The sequence below is a fragment of the Desarmillaria tabescens genome, assembly GCF_030435595.1.
Source record: "Desarmillaria tabescens strain CCBAS 213 chromosome Unknown EV420scaffold_95, whole genome shotgun sequence".
NCBI classification, from domain to species: Eukaryota; Fungi; Basidiomycota; class Agaricomycetes; order Agaricales; family Physalacriaceae; genus Desarmillaria; species Desarmillaria tabescens.
In genome coordinates, this window is record NW_026848394.1 from 75200 (window position 1) to 89005 (window position 13806).

Below are 13806 nucleotides of genomic sequence, written 5' to 3' on the forward strand. Positions count from 1 at the left end.
TCATGCCAATCCTCAACTGGAGAGTCTGCTCTTGCCTTCTTTAATTCTCATTCCTTGCTACTTTTGTCATTGGATACAATGTGAATATCTCTTTGTCTGTCCTCAATCATTTGCTCCAAGGAATGCTTGCTCTGGTTCCTTTCAGATAGTCCAGGTTCTGAGTGGTGCCTTAAATTCTGCTTCTCATAGTCCATGTCTTTCCTCAACAAATTTCTCAACAAGGGAAGTTTGTTCACTGGATTGGTTGACCAGTGAGGATAAGAAGTCAGTGGGTCTTGTACTGCTTCTATCAAGACATCCTACAACATTTTGTTGCTAGAATCTAGGTTCAAGAAAGGGCTGGGATATATGGAAAGGAGCTTTTTGATTGGGCTAGGATTGAGGGGATAATTGGCAAGAGGGTCTCCTTCTTTATCAGATTTGGGAGCACTAAGAAACAAGTATAACTCTCAAGCTTGATCCCTCATTACTATGTAGCCCTTTCTCATTGCCTTTTCAGGTACATGAAGTCGAAGGCAGGCTGCCTTTTCTTCAATGACATTGGTGATAGACTTCAAACAGAAAAATTGAATAGTTTTTCCTCACTCCACTGACCCAGATACAATGGTGTGATTGTACATGTGCTGATATGCCATAGCTTTTAAGTGGCTGATTTCTCTGGAGGCCCATCTGACAAAAACCTGGATCAAAAACTTATCCTTGCTTTTATTGAGGAAGGTATTCTGAACCTTGCTGTGGTCCACAGGATGAGCTCCATCAAGTAAGCAGTCATACACTCTCAAGTTACCCACTTCATCCTGCAGGCCATATACTTCATTGAGCATTCTATCTTCTGTCTTCTTCCACAAGTCAACAAGTTTTGTGATACACCTCTATCACTGCTGGGTTAAAATGCCATAGTTGGAATTTAGTCTGTATTCTCCTCATTAGCTGGTAATACACACTGAGACCTTTTTTCAAGTAGAACGGCATGTTCAAAAGAAGGAGTATGGATGTTAGGTCAAACTAGCAGCCCCTTCACTAACTGGTTGTTGATGAAGAGAGTGGTCTCCAGAGGGAGGAAATAATGTCACGAGGAATAGCAGCTTGTGTATCATGCAAGGAACACCCTATACTCACCAGCAATGAACTTAGTGAATGCTCCCAATAACTCCACCTCCATTCTATTCACATATGATCTAAACAGATGCTCTATCATTATCATGGAGGGTACAGGATGTCCAAGGAAAAATAGTCGATAAGATTATATTACCACGATACACTCCCACATTTTCTTATTGTTGACTTTTGTCTCCTTGGCCTATTGTCTAGGTAAATACCAAAACTCCCCTTTCTGGATAGCTCCTACATTGTGCTTGAAGTCTCAGAACTATGCACTGTGGATGTTCTGAGGATTAAAGAAGTTGTGCTATGGTATATGGTAGTCAAACATCTTGGGGAGGATTACTGCTGACATATTGACCAAGGAGATTCTGGATGTCAAGGATGAGTCCTCTGATTGAAAAAGGAACCTGTGGTGGCAGAATAGAGCTGTGAAAAGGTTGGTCATCATGCTCATACCATACCAGATCTCATCTTGGCATTGAAAGTGTTGGACTTTAATGATGTGATTATCTCTTCCAATCCTGTTTAGGATCATGCCAATAGGAATGTGGTAGAGATTGCATGTAGCGGAAGCCACAGAATGTGTAAGGCATAGGCAAAGCTATTAGCAATGTCACCCCTGAGCTGAAGCCCTAAGATGAATATGGATGGAAGTCTGTGGAGTGACAATGTTGCCAGGCATGCATTCCACCAGAATTCTGGTCTTGAATAAGTTGGAGTTAATTAAAATGCCAGTAGAAGAGGAAGATCAGCAAGGTGAAAAAGAGGACAAGGTGGATGAAGAGGAGGAGGATGTAGTGATGAGAGATTTGGTACCTGCAGATGCTTAAGCCTCTTTGGACTTCAATATTTTTTGGATTTTTTGTACATGAATTTTGATAGCATAGGGCTCAATGAGCAATAACATATATCTTGGCTTATATACTTGAGTGAGTGAGAGGAAAGTAAGGGAAATCAAGAAATAGGCATCTAATGGGTCCTATTCCCAATTAGAAAGGTAATTTGCAATAGTTTTTCAGGATTTGATTTGAAATTTAAGAGGCAGAAACTGTAGGGAGCTGATAAGTTAAGAATAGGTCAAGAAGTAATGGGTGAGAGTTTGAGGGAGGTTTTGCAGATGGTGAAGGGTGTTAGTTTCCACCAGTTTGAGTTGGGAGATATGGAATACAGGATAAATGGAACAAAGGTTCGACGGGAGTTTGAGAGTGAAGGAATGAGATGTGGGCTGGGCAATGATGTTGAATGGTCCTAGGATTTTTTCAGCAAATTTCACAGTATGGCAAGTAGTTCTGATATGTTTGGAGCTGAGGTAGACCTTGTCACCTACTTTGAAGTTAGAAGCTGGAGATCATCACTTATCTACTTCGAATTTGTAACAAGACTGAATATGAGTGATCTCATCATGAAGAAATTGGTGAAGATCATCGAGGTTAGCAATGAAGTCATTGGCCTGAGTGGAGGCAATATCATATTTAGAATGCACAGTAGCTTGGTGACCCACTGTGCTTGTCTGTAGTTGAGCTTTTGAGGTTTGCAGAAGTACTGTAAGTTTGAGTGATCTGTTCAGATTTCAAAATCTTGATGGGCACCCATAAGATAATGTCACCATTCTTCTAAAGCGATCACTATTGCCAGTAGTTCCTTGTTATAAATCTCATAATTCCATTCTATCATGGAAAGAGATTTTGACAAGAATGCAATTGGGCTCCATTTCCCTTCCTGTTCCTGTGACAGGACAGCACCACTTGCCCCTTTGCTGGAGTCTGCCTTCATGTGAAACTTGTTGTAGTCATTTAGCATTGCTAATATGACTCCTATTGCAAATTAGCATTTGAGTTCCTCAAACACCTCTTTTTGTTCCTTTTTCCAGGTCCAAGGAACCTTCCCAGTGAGTTTTGTCATTGGTTTGACAATTGCACTATAGTGCCAGATGAATTGGCAATAGAAATTGGTGAACTCTAGGAATGATTGTAGTTCCTGTTTCTTGGAGAGTTCTGGCCAATCCATAATACCAGTGATTTTGATCAGGTCCATCTTGATAGACCCTTCACTGATAATGACTCTGAGATACTCTGTTTCGAGTACCTCGAATTTGCATTTTTCTGCCTTCAAGAACAACTTGTTCTTGTGCAGAATTTTTAGGACTTCCCACACAATTCTTTGGTGCTCCACCTTGTCCTTTGTGAAGATGAGGATGTCATCCAAATAAATGATGACTTTTCCTTGAGCAATGAGATCTTTAAAGATGTCATTCATCATCCATTGGAACATGGCGAGCAAATTAGTGAGGCCAAAGAACATAACCAGGGGCTCATAGAGCCCTTGGTTAGTGCGGAATGCTGCTTTGAATTTGTCCCCATCCTTGATTTGGACATTGTTATATCCTCAACAGACATCTGCTAACTTGATTCATTCACTGTGGTCTCCAATCTTGAGTCGGACCTCAGCGAACTCGGTGATGTCACTGCCCTTGTTGTGGGTACTGTCCACATTATAGACTGGAGTGGGGTGAGCTGCTTTATGCATGGTAATACTATGATCACAGGTCCACTGCCAGTCAATAGTGCTTCCTGTCAGCCACTGTTGATCAGGGCCCTAACCAAATGATGGGCCATAGTATCGAAGGTTTCCAGTTGTAGGGTGATTGTGATGTTCTGTCCTTTTGCTCCTCAGACATACTGGGGGGGTTTAGTAAGCTGGTCCATATATTCCAGCTTGTTGTATTCCTCCAAATAGAACTCCCTAACTTGAGTTTCCAAGTCAGTGACCAGTGGCTCATCCACCTCTGCTCGCCATTGGGGGTGGACCCACTGTCTGAGAAGTGACATCTTCTCTCCTGGAGTCTTGGCAAGTCACATAGCTCGCCAAGTCCAGGTGGCTCTGAAGGGCTTTAGCCATTAGGAGTCCTGAGAGTACTCCTCCGATGCTAGCTGCATTGGGGTCTTCCCCTTGTCATTGCAGTTCATAGGCTGCAAAGGCCCTGTTCCTATGACCATGCAACCAATCAGTTCCCTTTCACTTTGGTGTGGACACCCACTCAGGTTAGTTAGGACTTCGCTGGATTTTGGAGAGTTCCATAAACTCTTTAAATAACTAGAATTGTCGCTTTCATCAGTGACTTCTTCTAAATGTACACGTACCTAGGAAGGGGAGCCTCTCTCTCCTGTTTGGCCCACTTGATCCTTCTGGGCAATTGAGCTTTTTTAGCCGGTGTCCTCTGTGATAGAGGTGGCTGTTCTCTGGGTACTTTCATCACTTGGTTCCACATGCAGTGCTGGGACATCCCCCGAGGCTTTAAAACAGTTCATCATTGAGTCTGCTAGGCTCTATCAGCCTTCGGCCTCGTCTCTAGACTTACCTGGGTTTCTCAACCTCACCATCACTGAAGTGGTCTGTCATTGGGGAGCCTTGATGTGTGGGGGGGATGCCAGTCCACTGTCATCTGGAACCCCTACTGTGAGATGCGGTTTTTCCAGTAGCCTGACTATAATGTCATCCTGTCCCATATCATAAGTTCTTGCAGTCCCGGTTAAGGGACCCTCACCCACCGGTTTCCACACTGAGGTGCCTGTCGAACCAGAATTACTCCTAGCAGGGTACATGCACCCCAAAGAGGTATTTGCAGAGGTTTGCTCATTTGGTACTGCTGGCACAAGGACTTGGCCAGTAGGGTTCACTGTCTCTTGCTGAGCAGGAGAAATCCTGTCTACCCCATTAATTGGCAACCTCAAAAGTCCCTCACCTGCTTTTAAGTAAAAGCTTGGTGGTGGTGGTAGGCACAAAGTGTCCCATCGGTCCTGGGCTTCATTCCTAGTCATACCTGGACTCTTGATCCATTGATCGAGAACCCTGTTGAGATTCTTGATTGAACAATCAAGAGTTGCTTTTGGATTCTCGATCAGTTGATCGAGATCCATCTCGCACTGGTGCGGCCTCAAGCTGCTAGTCGAGTCTGACCCTTTCATGCCCAACCCTCAGGGTTCATTGCCCAATGGGCAGTGGTAATCCCCTGCTACACTGTTTTTGCCTTGTGATTCCTTCATGGTATGGGATGAATGTGATATATTGTTACAAGTATCTACAGATACAGCATAAGTACAAATATTCATGTCATAGGGCACACCATGATAAACCCCAGCTGATGAAGTAGAATCGCAAAGTTCTACACTGGCATCTCTTTTATCTCCTTGACCATGGTCAAGCTAGCGAGGTCTTCTTCCTCTATCATATCCTGTAGACTGCCCTCAACTGGCAGTTGACTCCTGTCCATCCACTAAGAAGTATGATGCCATCATGAGAAGCATGATGGTATATGCTGTGCATTGGTCATTCAAGATGCGGCAGCTGTGAACTAGGGTGATGGCAACCAGGTAAATGGGTAGGAGATGCCAGTGGAATATTGTAGGTCTGAGAGATAAGATAGGCAGGTCTGGGGTTCCAGGAGATAAGGATAAGATAAGATAAGAAAAATAGAGGTAAGGTCGTAATACTGCTCCAGGCTTGGAGCCTGTGGTACTGCTGGGATACTTCCCACCTTGTGCGATGTGAACTTGGTAATTCTTGTCCATCTAGTGCCATTGCTGGTGGACCCACCAGTCTATCGCCCTTCCATTGAATAGAGAGGCCATGAAGACTACTCAACTCAGGCCATACTCATGTGCCTCATTAAGTGCAAAGTACTGGGTGAATGTCTTGAAGTGGTATTTGCAGCCTGTGAAGAATCTGTTGAGGTTGCTGGCCTTTCCGTAGAACTTGTCAGGGACCTTTATCAACTGAGGCTTCACATTTCCCCAGAGATTGGGCTGTCCATTGGCAATCTCCCACCTGCCCAGTGGATCAGATGGTAAAGGGGGATTTGCAGGGCAAGACAGTGATCATAGATTCTAATCACTGTGAGGTGATGGTGGCAGTGCTGGAGGTTAAGGTGGTACAGGTGAAGGTCCACCTTCACTGCCTCCACCTCCACCTCCAGGTGCTCCTGGGCCACTGCCACCTCCTCCTGGTGTGGCTGGTGCAGGTTCACCTCCACTCCCTGTTGATGGTGCTGATTGTGCAGGGTCCCCACCTATGCTGCAGGCATGGAAGGTTTCTCCCTCTCTGGCTTCTAGTCCCAGAGCACCAGAAGGTATTCACCTGAGGTCAGGAATCAGATTTTCCTAGCCCATTATTTTTGGGGACTTTAAGTTGGGAGGCACATTATCAGGTCTCCAGTAGCATTGTCCTGGCACTATGGGATGGTTGGGGTGTATCACGTTCCAGTCGATAGCAGCATGATACCATGCTTCAGTATGGAAGATCTTGTCTTCTATATCTGATCCTAAAGGCAGGCTTGTCCTTGGGCAGATGCGATCTAGGTTGTGTCGTATGGTAAATGCCTGGTTGTCCAGTCTCACATTTGCTCCCATGTTAGATCATAAATTTGACGGTCAGTGAGCCCACCCCATACTCGAACCCTAGACGAACTCATCCCACTCGTTGGGAGGTTTGCAGTCAGGCAGCTCATGGTAGCCTCCCTGCTGGTTGATGACCATCCCAGCTCATGCCCAGGGGTCGGACCTGTTATCATGGTCAGGTGGAAAAGCAATGACCTGGTATTGGGAGAAGATTGTATGTCCTGCATACTAGGTCTTGTTCCAGTCCCATATGCCTGTGACATATCAGTAGTACTCATCCCAGATCTCCACAGCATTGGTTCATTTGAAGATCCAGGGCCATAACCCTTGGGAGGGATGTAGTAGTCTGGGAGCTCCTCACTATTGCTGTCAGAGTACTCAGTGAATGCAATGTCATTGGGTCCATCGCCAACGGCATTGCTGGTGGATGGTTCAGAGATGTGAGCAAAGCGAGGCTCGGTGAAGTTTCTGAGGTCAGCAATGATAACAAAGTTTGGGAGGAGAACTTTGGATTCAGGTTTGGGAGAGGGCCAGACAAACTCTGACTCATGGATGGAATCATTGTCCCACCATGAAGGGGGTCCAGCAATTCTGTAGGTCCCATCAGAGGTGTATGATGTGAGGGAGGTTGGAGCTGTGTTCCAACCTGGCTCTGACAATTCATCTCTTTGATATCCCTCTGCCTCTCCCTCTTGATCCATGTCTCATACATCTCCTCTCTGCCTTCATTCCTGGGCAGGGAGGAATAGGTCTTCAACTTCTTTGAAAGTGGTTCTTCACCCCCATGTTCTATCTGCTGTCCTCTAGTAGTTTCCTCTGGTTCATGCACTGATGATTTGATTAAATACATTGATGTAGAACCTTTGGGTTCCTCTCTGATAGAGGCACTCTCCATCAGAGTTGACTCCTGGTATGGCAGCCAATAACTTCATGGAAGAGATTGATGGCTCCCTGGAGCTGTCATTGTTGTCCCATGTGGTGGCATCCCAGGACTCCTATATGTCAGTCCAGTACTTGACTGTGAGCCAAGGGTCTCCTGAGAACTCTCCATTGTCTGGAGGGATGCCGAGTTGTCCAAGGTCTTCTTCCTGAAGGGAAGTTTCACAGCTGAGCTGATCCTCGATCTGATGCTTGATTGTTTGAGAGTGGTCTGCTCTGTTGGGTAGGGGAGCTCAAAGTGCATCTCACTCCCTCCTTGGCCTTGGTGTGACAGATCTGAGCCTGATGGTGCTCCCTGTGTGGGATGTTTCTGTTGATGAGCCATTGAGTCCATCTACTCTCCCTCTTCTGGGGGTCAGTGCTCTTTGGCATTGGGTTGGTCAGGTAAAATGGATAATGGCGATTGCAGTTAGTAGTATCAAGGTACTGAAGGTACTTCCAAAGATAATGATGGTGCAGTCTGAGGGGGTGAGAGGCATAAAGCTTGTTGTACCACAATGAACATTTAGGGTCTTGAGGTATGGTGGGTGCCGTTTTACAGATAATGGGCTGAAGTTTTGAAAGTATAACAGTGACTGCCTTGAAGCAGTACAGTTACTATTGTCAGACAATGGTAAGAGTAGTAAGAGCAAGCTTCAGCTAAATGTTAAGCACTAACTCTAATCTTGCCAAGGCATCACCTCTATCCTGTCACTCACATTCAGTGATTCAGTGTCAGAGGAGCTTTGGTAGATTGTGAGAAGTTAGGTGTCACTTAGATAGCAAGAGCAAGGAGTGTCACGAATTCACCCTTATTTTTTGCTTTAGTCATTTGCTTCATGTCATCCTTCCTCGATCATCATCCGATTCTCGTCATCACTTCTAGTCGGCTCATTCGTAACCCGTACCAATGCTCCTGCATCATGCAATCCTTCCATCATGGTATCTTTGTTCCAATCAATCAGCAGTCACTTCTGCATCACTTGATCTCTGGTTCGTGGTAGACAAGCTCAGACATTCTTACTCAGGCAGGGTCCTGGCCACAAGGGCATGACTCCTCCAGAAGCCTCACTCGTCTAGCTGGCCGCTCACTATTGGATAATCCTTTCGCTGGCATATTGCCATTGGTCACATCGCACTCATTCTCTATCATGGAATCATAATAGCACAGTTATTATTAGTATACCAAACTTGTATTTAAGTAGTAGCCTACACTGTGGTTAAACCTCAGCTTCAGCTAAAGTCATACACTCCCAACTTTACCTGAACTCCAAGCCCCATGACTAATTAAGTCCTGAATACTGAAAGAAGTGTGTTCCTGACCATATCCCATAGACTGCCCTTGACTAGCAGTCAACTCTTGTCCAACCACTAAGAAGCATGATGCCATCAAGAGAAGCATGATAGCACATGCAGTACATCAGTCATCCAGGATGTGCAAATCATCAGCAGAATGATGGCAGCCGGATAAATGGGTAGGAGATGTGCTGGCAGAATATTGTGGGTCTGAGAGATAAGATAGGTAGGTCCAGGGTTCTGGGAGATAAGGATAAGATAAGATAAGAAAAATAGAGGTAAGGTCATAATACTCTGGCAGACCTGGTGGTCCTGGAGGTGGTCCTAACAATAACCCTGGTAACAATCCTAACTCTCCTAATAACAATGCCCAGATTCTCGTTCAACTCATAAACATCCTCCATGGAGTTTCCAATGCTGTCAATGGCAACTGTCAGCATGCTGTATGCATGAAGGTCAAGGAACCAGATACCTTCAATGGTTCAGACTCCCAAAAACTCAAAGCTTTCATTGTTTCCCTCCAGTTGAACTTCAATGACCATGCTGATGCATTCTGATCAGATATGGTGAAGATCAACTACGCTATCTCTTTCCTCTCTGGTGTTGCCCTCAACTGGTTTGAGCTGGATATCCTTCATCCTAAGCACTGCAATCCTCCTGTGGTCTTTGCTCCTGCATCAAGGATGATATAGTTCACCATAGGAAACCTGACAACCTTCATGATATGCAGAATCTTGCTCAGGAGCTTGACGCTCGCTACTGGACTCAGAGGGCTGAAATCTCCTGAGAAAATTGCAGTAATCTCTCCTCCTCCTCTAACAATGGCAACAAGTTGAAGAGTTCTAACTCTTTGTCTTCCAACTCCAACTCCACAGGCCAAAAGTCCTCTAATTCAGGCTCCACAGGATCATCATCATCTTCCAACAACTCTTCTTTGCCTTCCAACCCGAAGCCCTATGCTGATAAGCTAGGCAAGGATGGCCATCTTACTCAAGAAGAAAAGGACTGCCATGAGAAGAATAACCTCTGCATGTTCTGTGGAGGTAAGCACAAAACTAAAGACTGCAACAAGTGCAAGGCTGCAGCCTCTGCTCGTGGTCATGCTGCTGCCATTTCTTCCACTCCTGAGTCCACTGCTTCTATTGAACTGGTTCTAACCATCTCTCTCTCCTCTGAAGTTGGCTCTGGATCAGAGTCCGACAGTTTACCTATTTTTATTATCCTTTGTTTTTTTGCTTTTGTTGATTCTGGCTTTAGCCACTGCTTCATTGATTTGAAGTACATTGAGTATCACAATCTCTCTACTAAATCCATTCCTCCTGTCCAACTTCAGCTTTTTAACAGCTCCATTAGATCTCACATTTCTCAATCTATTTCCCTTCCAATCTGTTTTCCTTCTGGAGACATCCTTTCTATTGACTTCTATGTCACTCATCTAGATTCATCTTGTAACATTGTTTTAAGATACAACTGGCTTTCCTGCTACAATCCATTGATTGACTAGGTAAAGCACAGTATCACTTTCTGTTCACCATTATCGGTTGTTTCTTCTTCAAGTACTTCTGCAGCTGCTGACACACATGTGCCAGTCTGCTTGGACCCTTCCAGTCCAATCCAATCATCCCAATTCTTATCTCCCACTCCAAAATCGAGATCCCGATGGGCTCCACCACCTTATGAGCCTATTTATTCCTACCCTACCATTCCTTCCTTTGGTGCTTTAGCTGCCCCCAAGATATCTATTATTTTGGCTGTTGTATAACACATGCACCGTGTGCTCAGGCACATTTGCCTAGTGAGTAGATAATGTTTGCTTAGAAGGCAAACGAGTACAGAATACTATGAAATCTAGCTACTTAAATACCATTTTGTATCTTCTAGTACTTTCTTTCTCTTAGTAAATCCTTACTCAGCAAAACTCGGGCTAACTGGACATCGCACCAGCTTGCACAGCCACAGAGTCATCAATATTCCACATTGGCTGCCGCTTTTGTCTAAGCCTGTGCAGAAGAAGGTGCTCAGCAGTTTACCTTGCAGCCTTCTATGCCTAGTGTTAGTGGCAATCAATGCCTGGATCTCCTACGAGTGGAGAGCAAGGAAATCGGAGCAGATTCTTAAGAATATGTTCATGCAAGAGGGTGAGGTTGGGACCAATGATGACATTGTGAGACCGAGTTCTCGAGCACCCGAAAGGGGACACCTAAGCCAAATGGAAGTGATGGAAGCTCAGAGGTCTGGAGGAACGTATGAGGTGGAGTTGGAGTGGGCCAAATGAAGGAATGAAGAGATGTAGAGAATACGTGCTGGATCCGTTTCTATGTAGAGCTTGTAGGTGTTGCTACACCAATGGCCGAGCATTTGAATTTCGTAGTCAGATGTTATGATTTATTCATTTCTTTTTCTTTTCTTACTCATTCCTGCTTACTCAAATATGCGATCAGTACTGGATGGTTCTCACAGTACTATTTATATCGTATCCATAGTGTATTTAAGTAGTAGCCTTCGCTGGCTTAGACCCCAGCTTTGGCTAAGGTTTAATCTACCCAACTCGAACTCCGTGTTTCGCGTCTATCTAAGTTTGCTCCTGCTCATTCCATACATCCTTAGACCTACGAGTGTATCGATCCACCAAAGTGCGAGTGGCGATCCTCATTTGATCTAGTTTGTAGAGTTGGTGGCTAACATTTAGCCAAAGCTCGTTTACCTGTCACCCAGCACCACGTCAGAGAACGAACGTTGCCCAACAACTTTTAAAGACTATATCCTCCAGCTAGACTGAAAGGTTGCTAGGCAGCACTTAGACGTTTGTCAGTGCCCATCGATCTTCCGGGACTCAGCAACCCATTATACCTTCACGTTGACCAGAGAGGTCACCACCGTGTGTTCGTGAGGACAGTGTGTGACTGTCAATACACCGCGGGTGGACCAATGGCCACGTTGAACATCTACCTTTTCCTCTTCCTATTCGAACTCATTGCATTAGCAGTGGTCATACTGCTCATCGTGACAAGCGCATATTACCCGGTGATAGTAGTAACCCTACTCATCATGTCCTGCGCTCTCTATGAACCATAAAAACCAATCATCACTATTCCCAAGTGCCTATGCTGCTTGCTAAATTGCTTCCAACCGTCGCAGTAGCATTCAGATTATTGGCAGGAGCACTCCTAGTGATTGCCCTCAGGCAATTATATAGGTGTTGCATCCAACCCCGAAGGGCACGACTACCGTTCCATTATGTTCCACACCTTCCGATCCCATACCCGGTAAATCCCTACCCACATATTCCAACACTACATGATGGATGACCCATCACACCCAGAGGACAATCCTCAGATTCCAGGGAGTCTTCCCCAACACCTAGAGCCTCATCAGTCGACATCACAGATGTACAAAGTATCGACCTCGGAGACGGACTTGTCTTCGCAACCCCAGGACCCTTCACTCCCCCAGGCATCGCAGACCTCCCTTCCATTGGAGGAAGAGAGAGAAGGACTATGGAGGAGGGCGAAGAAAGCGATGATGGTCTCACAGAGTTCAAAAGGATCCAGCTCCAAGACCTCCTCGATGGTGTCCCAATGGAAGAAGGGGATGACCCCTATTCCCGAAGTGAGTACCACACCGCCGAGGCAGACACAAGAGAGTACTTCCGTGGAGACGATCTTGCAGAAGACAGTGGAGAGCTCGGCCTTGGGGCCTCCACCGCAACTACCACCGGTCCAGCTGCCGCAGACCCTTATGATGGAAGAATTGCGCCAGGCGGCAGAAGAGAGTGGCAGGGGATCCCTGTGGCATGGTACCCCACAACAAGTTGGGTCTTCGCCCAGGAAGAAACTCCTGTGGCCAGAGTATCAACCGAAGCTGCAGAGCCCAAGGACACCCCCATCCTGTGGACTGTTGCCCTCCCTGCCGAGATGGAGCAGTGTATCTGGGACACCATTGAGTCGTACAACCCGGATGCTCACCCCAATACTGAGACAGATACCCCTGGAGGAAGTACCTCTGCCGACGAATTCCCTGGATTCCCTGCTTTCACCCCGTCAGTTGCACCAAGAGCATTCGCTGCCCCCATCCCCTTCAATCAGCGACCGTGGACCAATGAGTACCATGTGCTCATCGAGTCCAACTTCAACATTCGAGCTGCCCAGCTCACCCCAGAAGGAGTGGCCAGAATGGACAGAGCAAGAATGGACAGCACACACACCAGAAATGCTGAGCGCCATGCCATACGAGGTCTCAAAGACCTCCCCCTCAAACCAGATGCCATGGATGATGAGGCCCGTCGAAGAATCAGAGCAGCCAAGCTTCAGTTCCACGAAGTCTTACGGAGAACCCAAGACAATGTATACCGGAATGAGGCCTGACATAACTTCCTCAACGAGATCTTCAATGAGGATTGCTCTGACCTCACGGAATGGAGGAGGAGGTGAAACCTCCGAGAAAGACAACAGCGAGAACACGGAGGACCAGGGTGGTCCACAAGAGCAAGTCGGCAGTGGAATGCTGAAGAGACTGCCCAATTCCGCAATTGCCAACGAAGTAATGAGGCAGGTGAAGGTGGTTCTCATTAGATCGGTACAAATGGTGCCGGCTGTGCTCGTATTTTTGGAGTGGGAGGCGCTGTACAAAATCATGGCAGAAGACATGGTGCAGGACCCCCAGTGGCTTATCACAGAAGCCAGAGAAGACTATATCGACGCAAGGCATGTGGGCAATATTTATCTAATGAGAAACATTCTCGAAGTCGACGCCTGGCATAGAGTGGCGATAGTATGGAACATATGCAACCCGGAAGATCTGTGCCCCAGGTGCACGGCATATCGATGACCCGCACCAATGCCCCATCCATTGGAAACAATGAAGTTCGGAGCAGGAGGAGGAGGAGGAGATGATGGATGGGCTGACGATGCAGGAGTGGGGCCCTCGAATCCCGACAAAGGAAAGGAATCCACGGTTCCTCCACAGGGACCGCCTACAGGGCCACCGCCTCCGCTACCACCAAAACCCGGAGGGTACCCATCTCTGGGAAATAACCTGAGACTCTGGTCGCTACCAAGTGCGAAGAGTTCGGAGACGAGAAGCAAATGTTCGAAGC

At 46.3% G+C, this 13806-nt stretch overlaps 1 protein-coding gene across 1 annotated transcript; it reads left to right on the forward strand.

Annotated features, from left to right (window-relative positions):
- Positions 1–11948: 11948 nt before the first annotated feature.
- On the forward strand, positions 11949–13538 carry EV420DRAFT_1486616 (uncharacterized protein; the record flags this gene model as incomplete). Its single annotated transcript, XM_060470428.1, has 3 exons — positions 11949–11977; positions 12034–13054; positions 13152–13538. 3 exons carry the CDS (start codon positions 11949–11951, stop codon positions 13536–13538), a joined length of 1437 nt encoding a protein of 478 aa, XP_060322993.1.
- Positions 13539–13806: the final 268 nt, after the last annotated feature.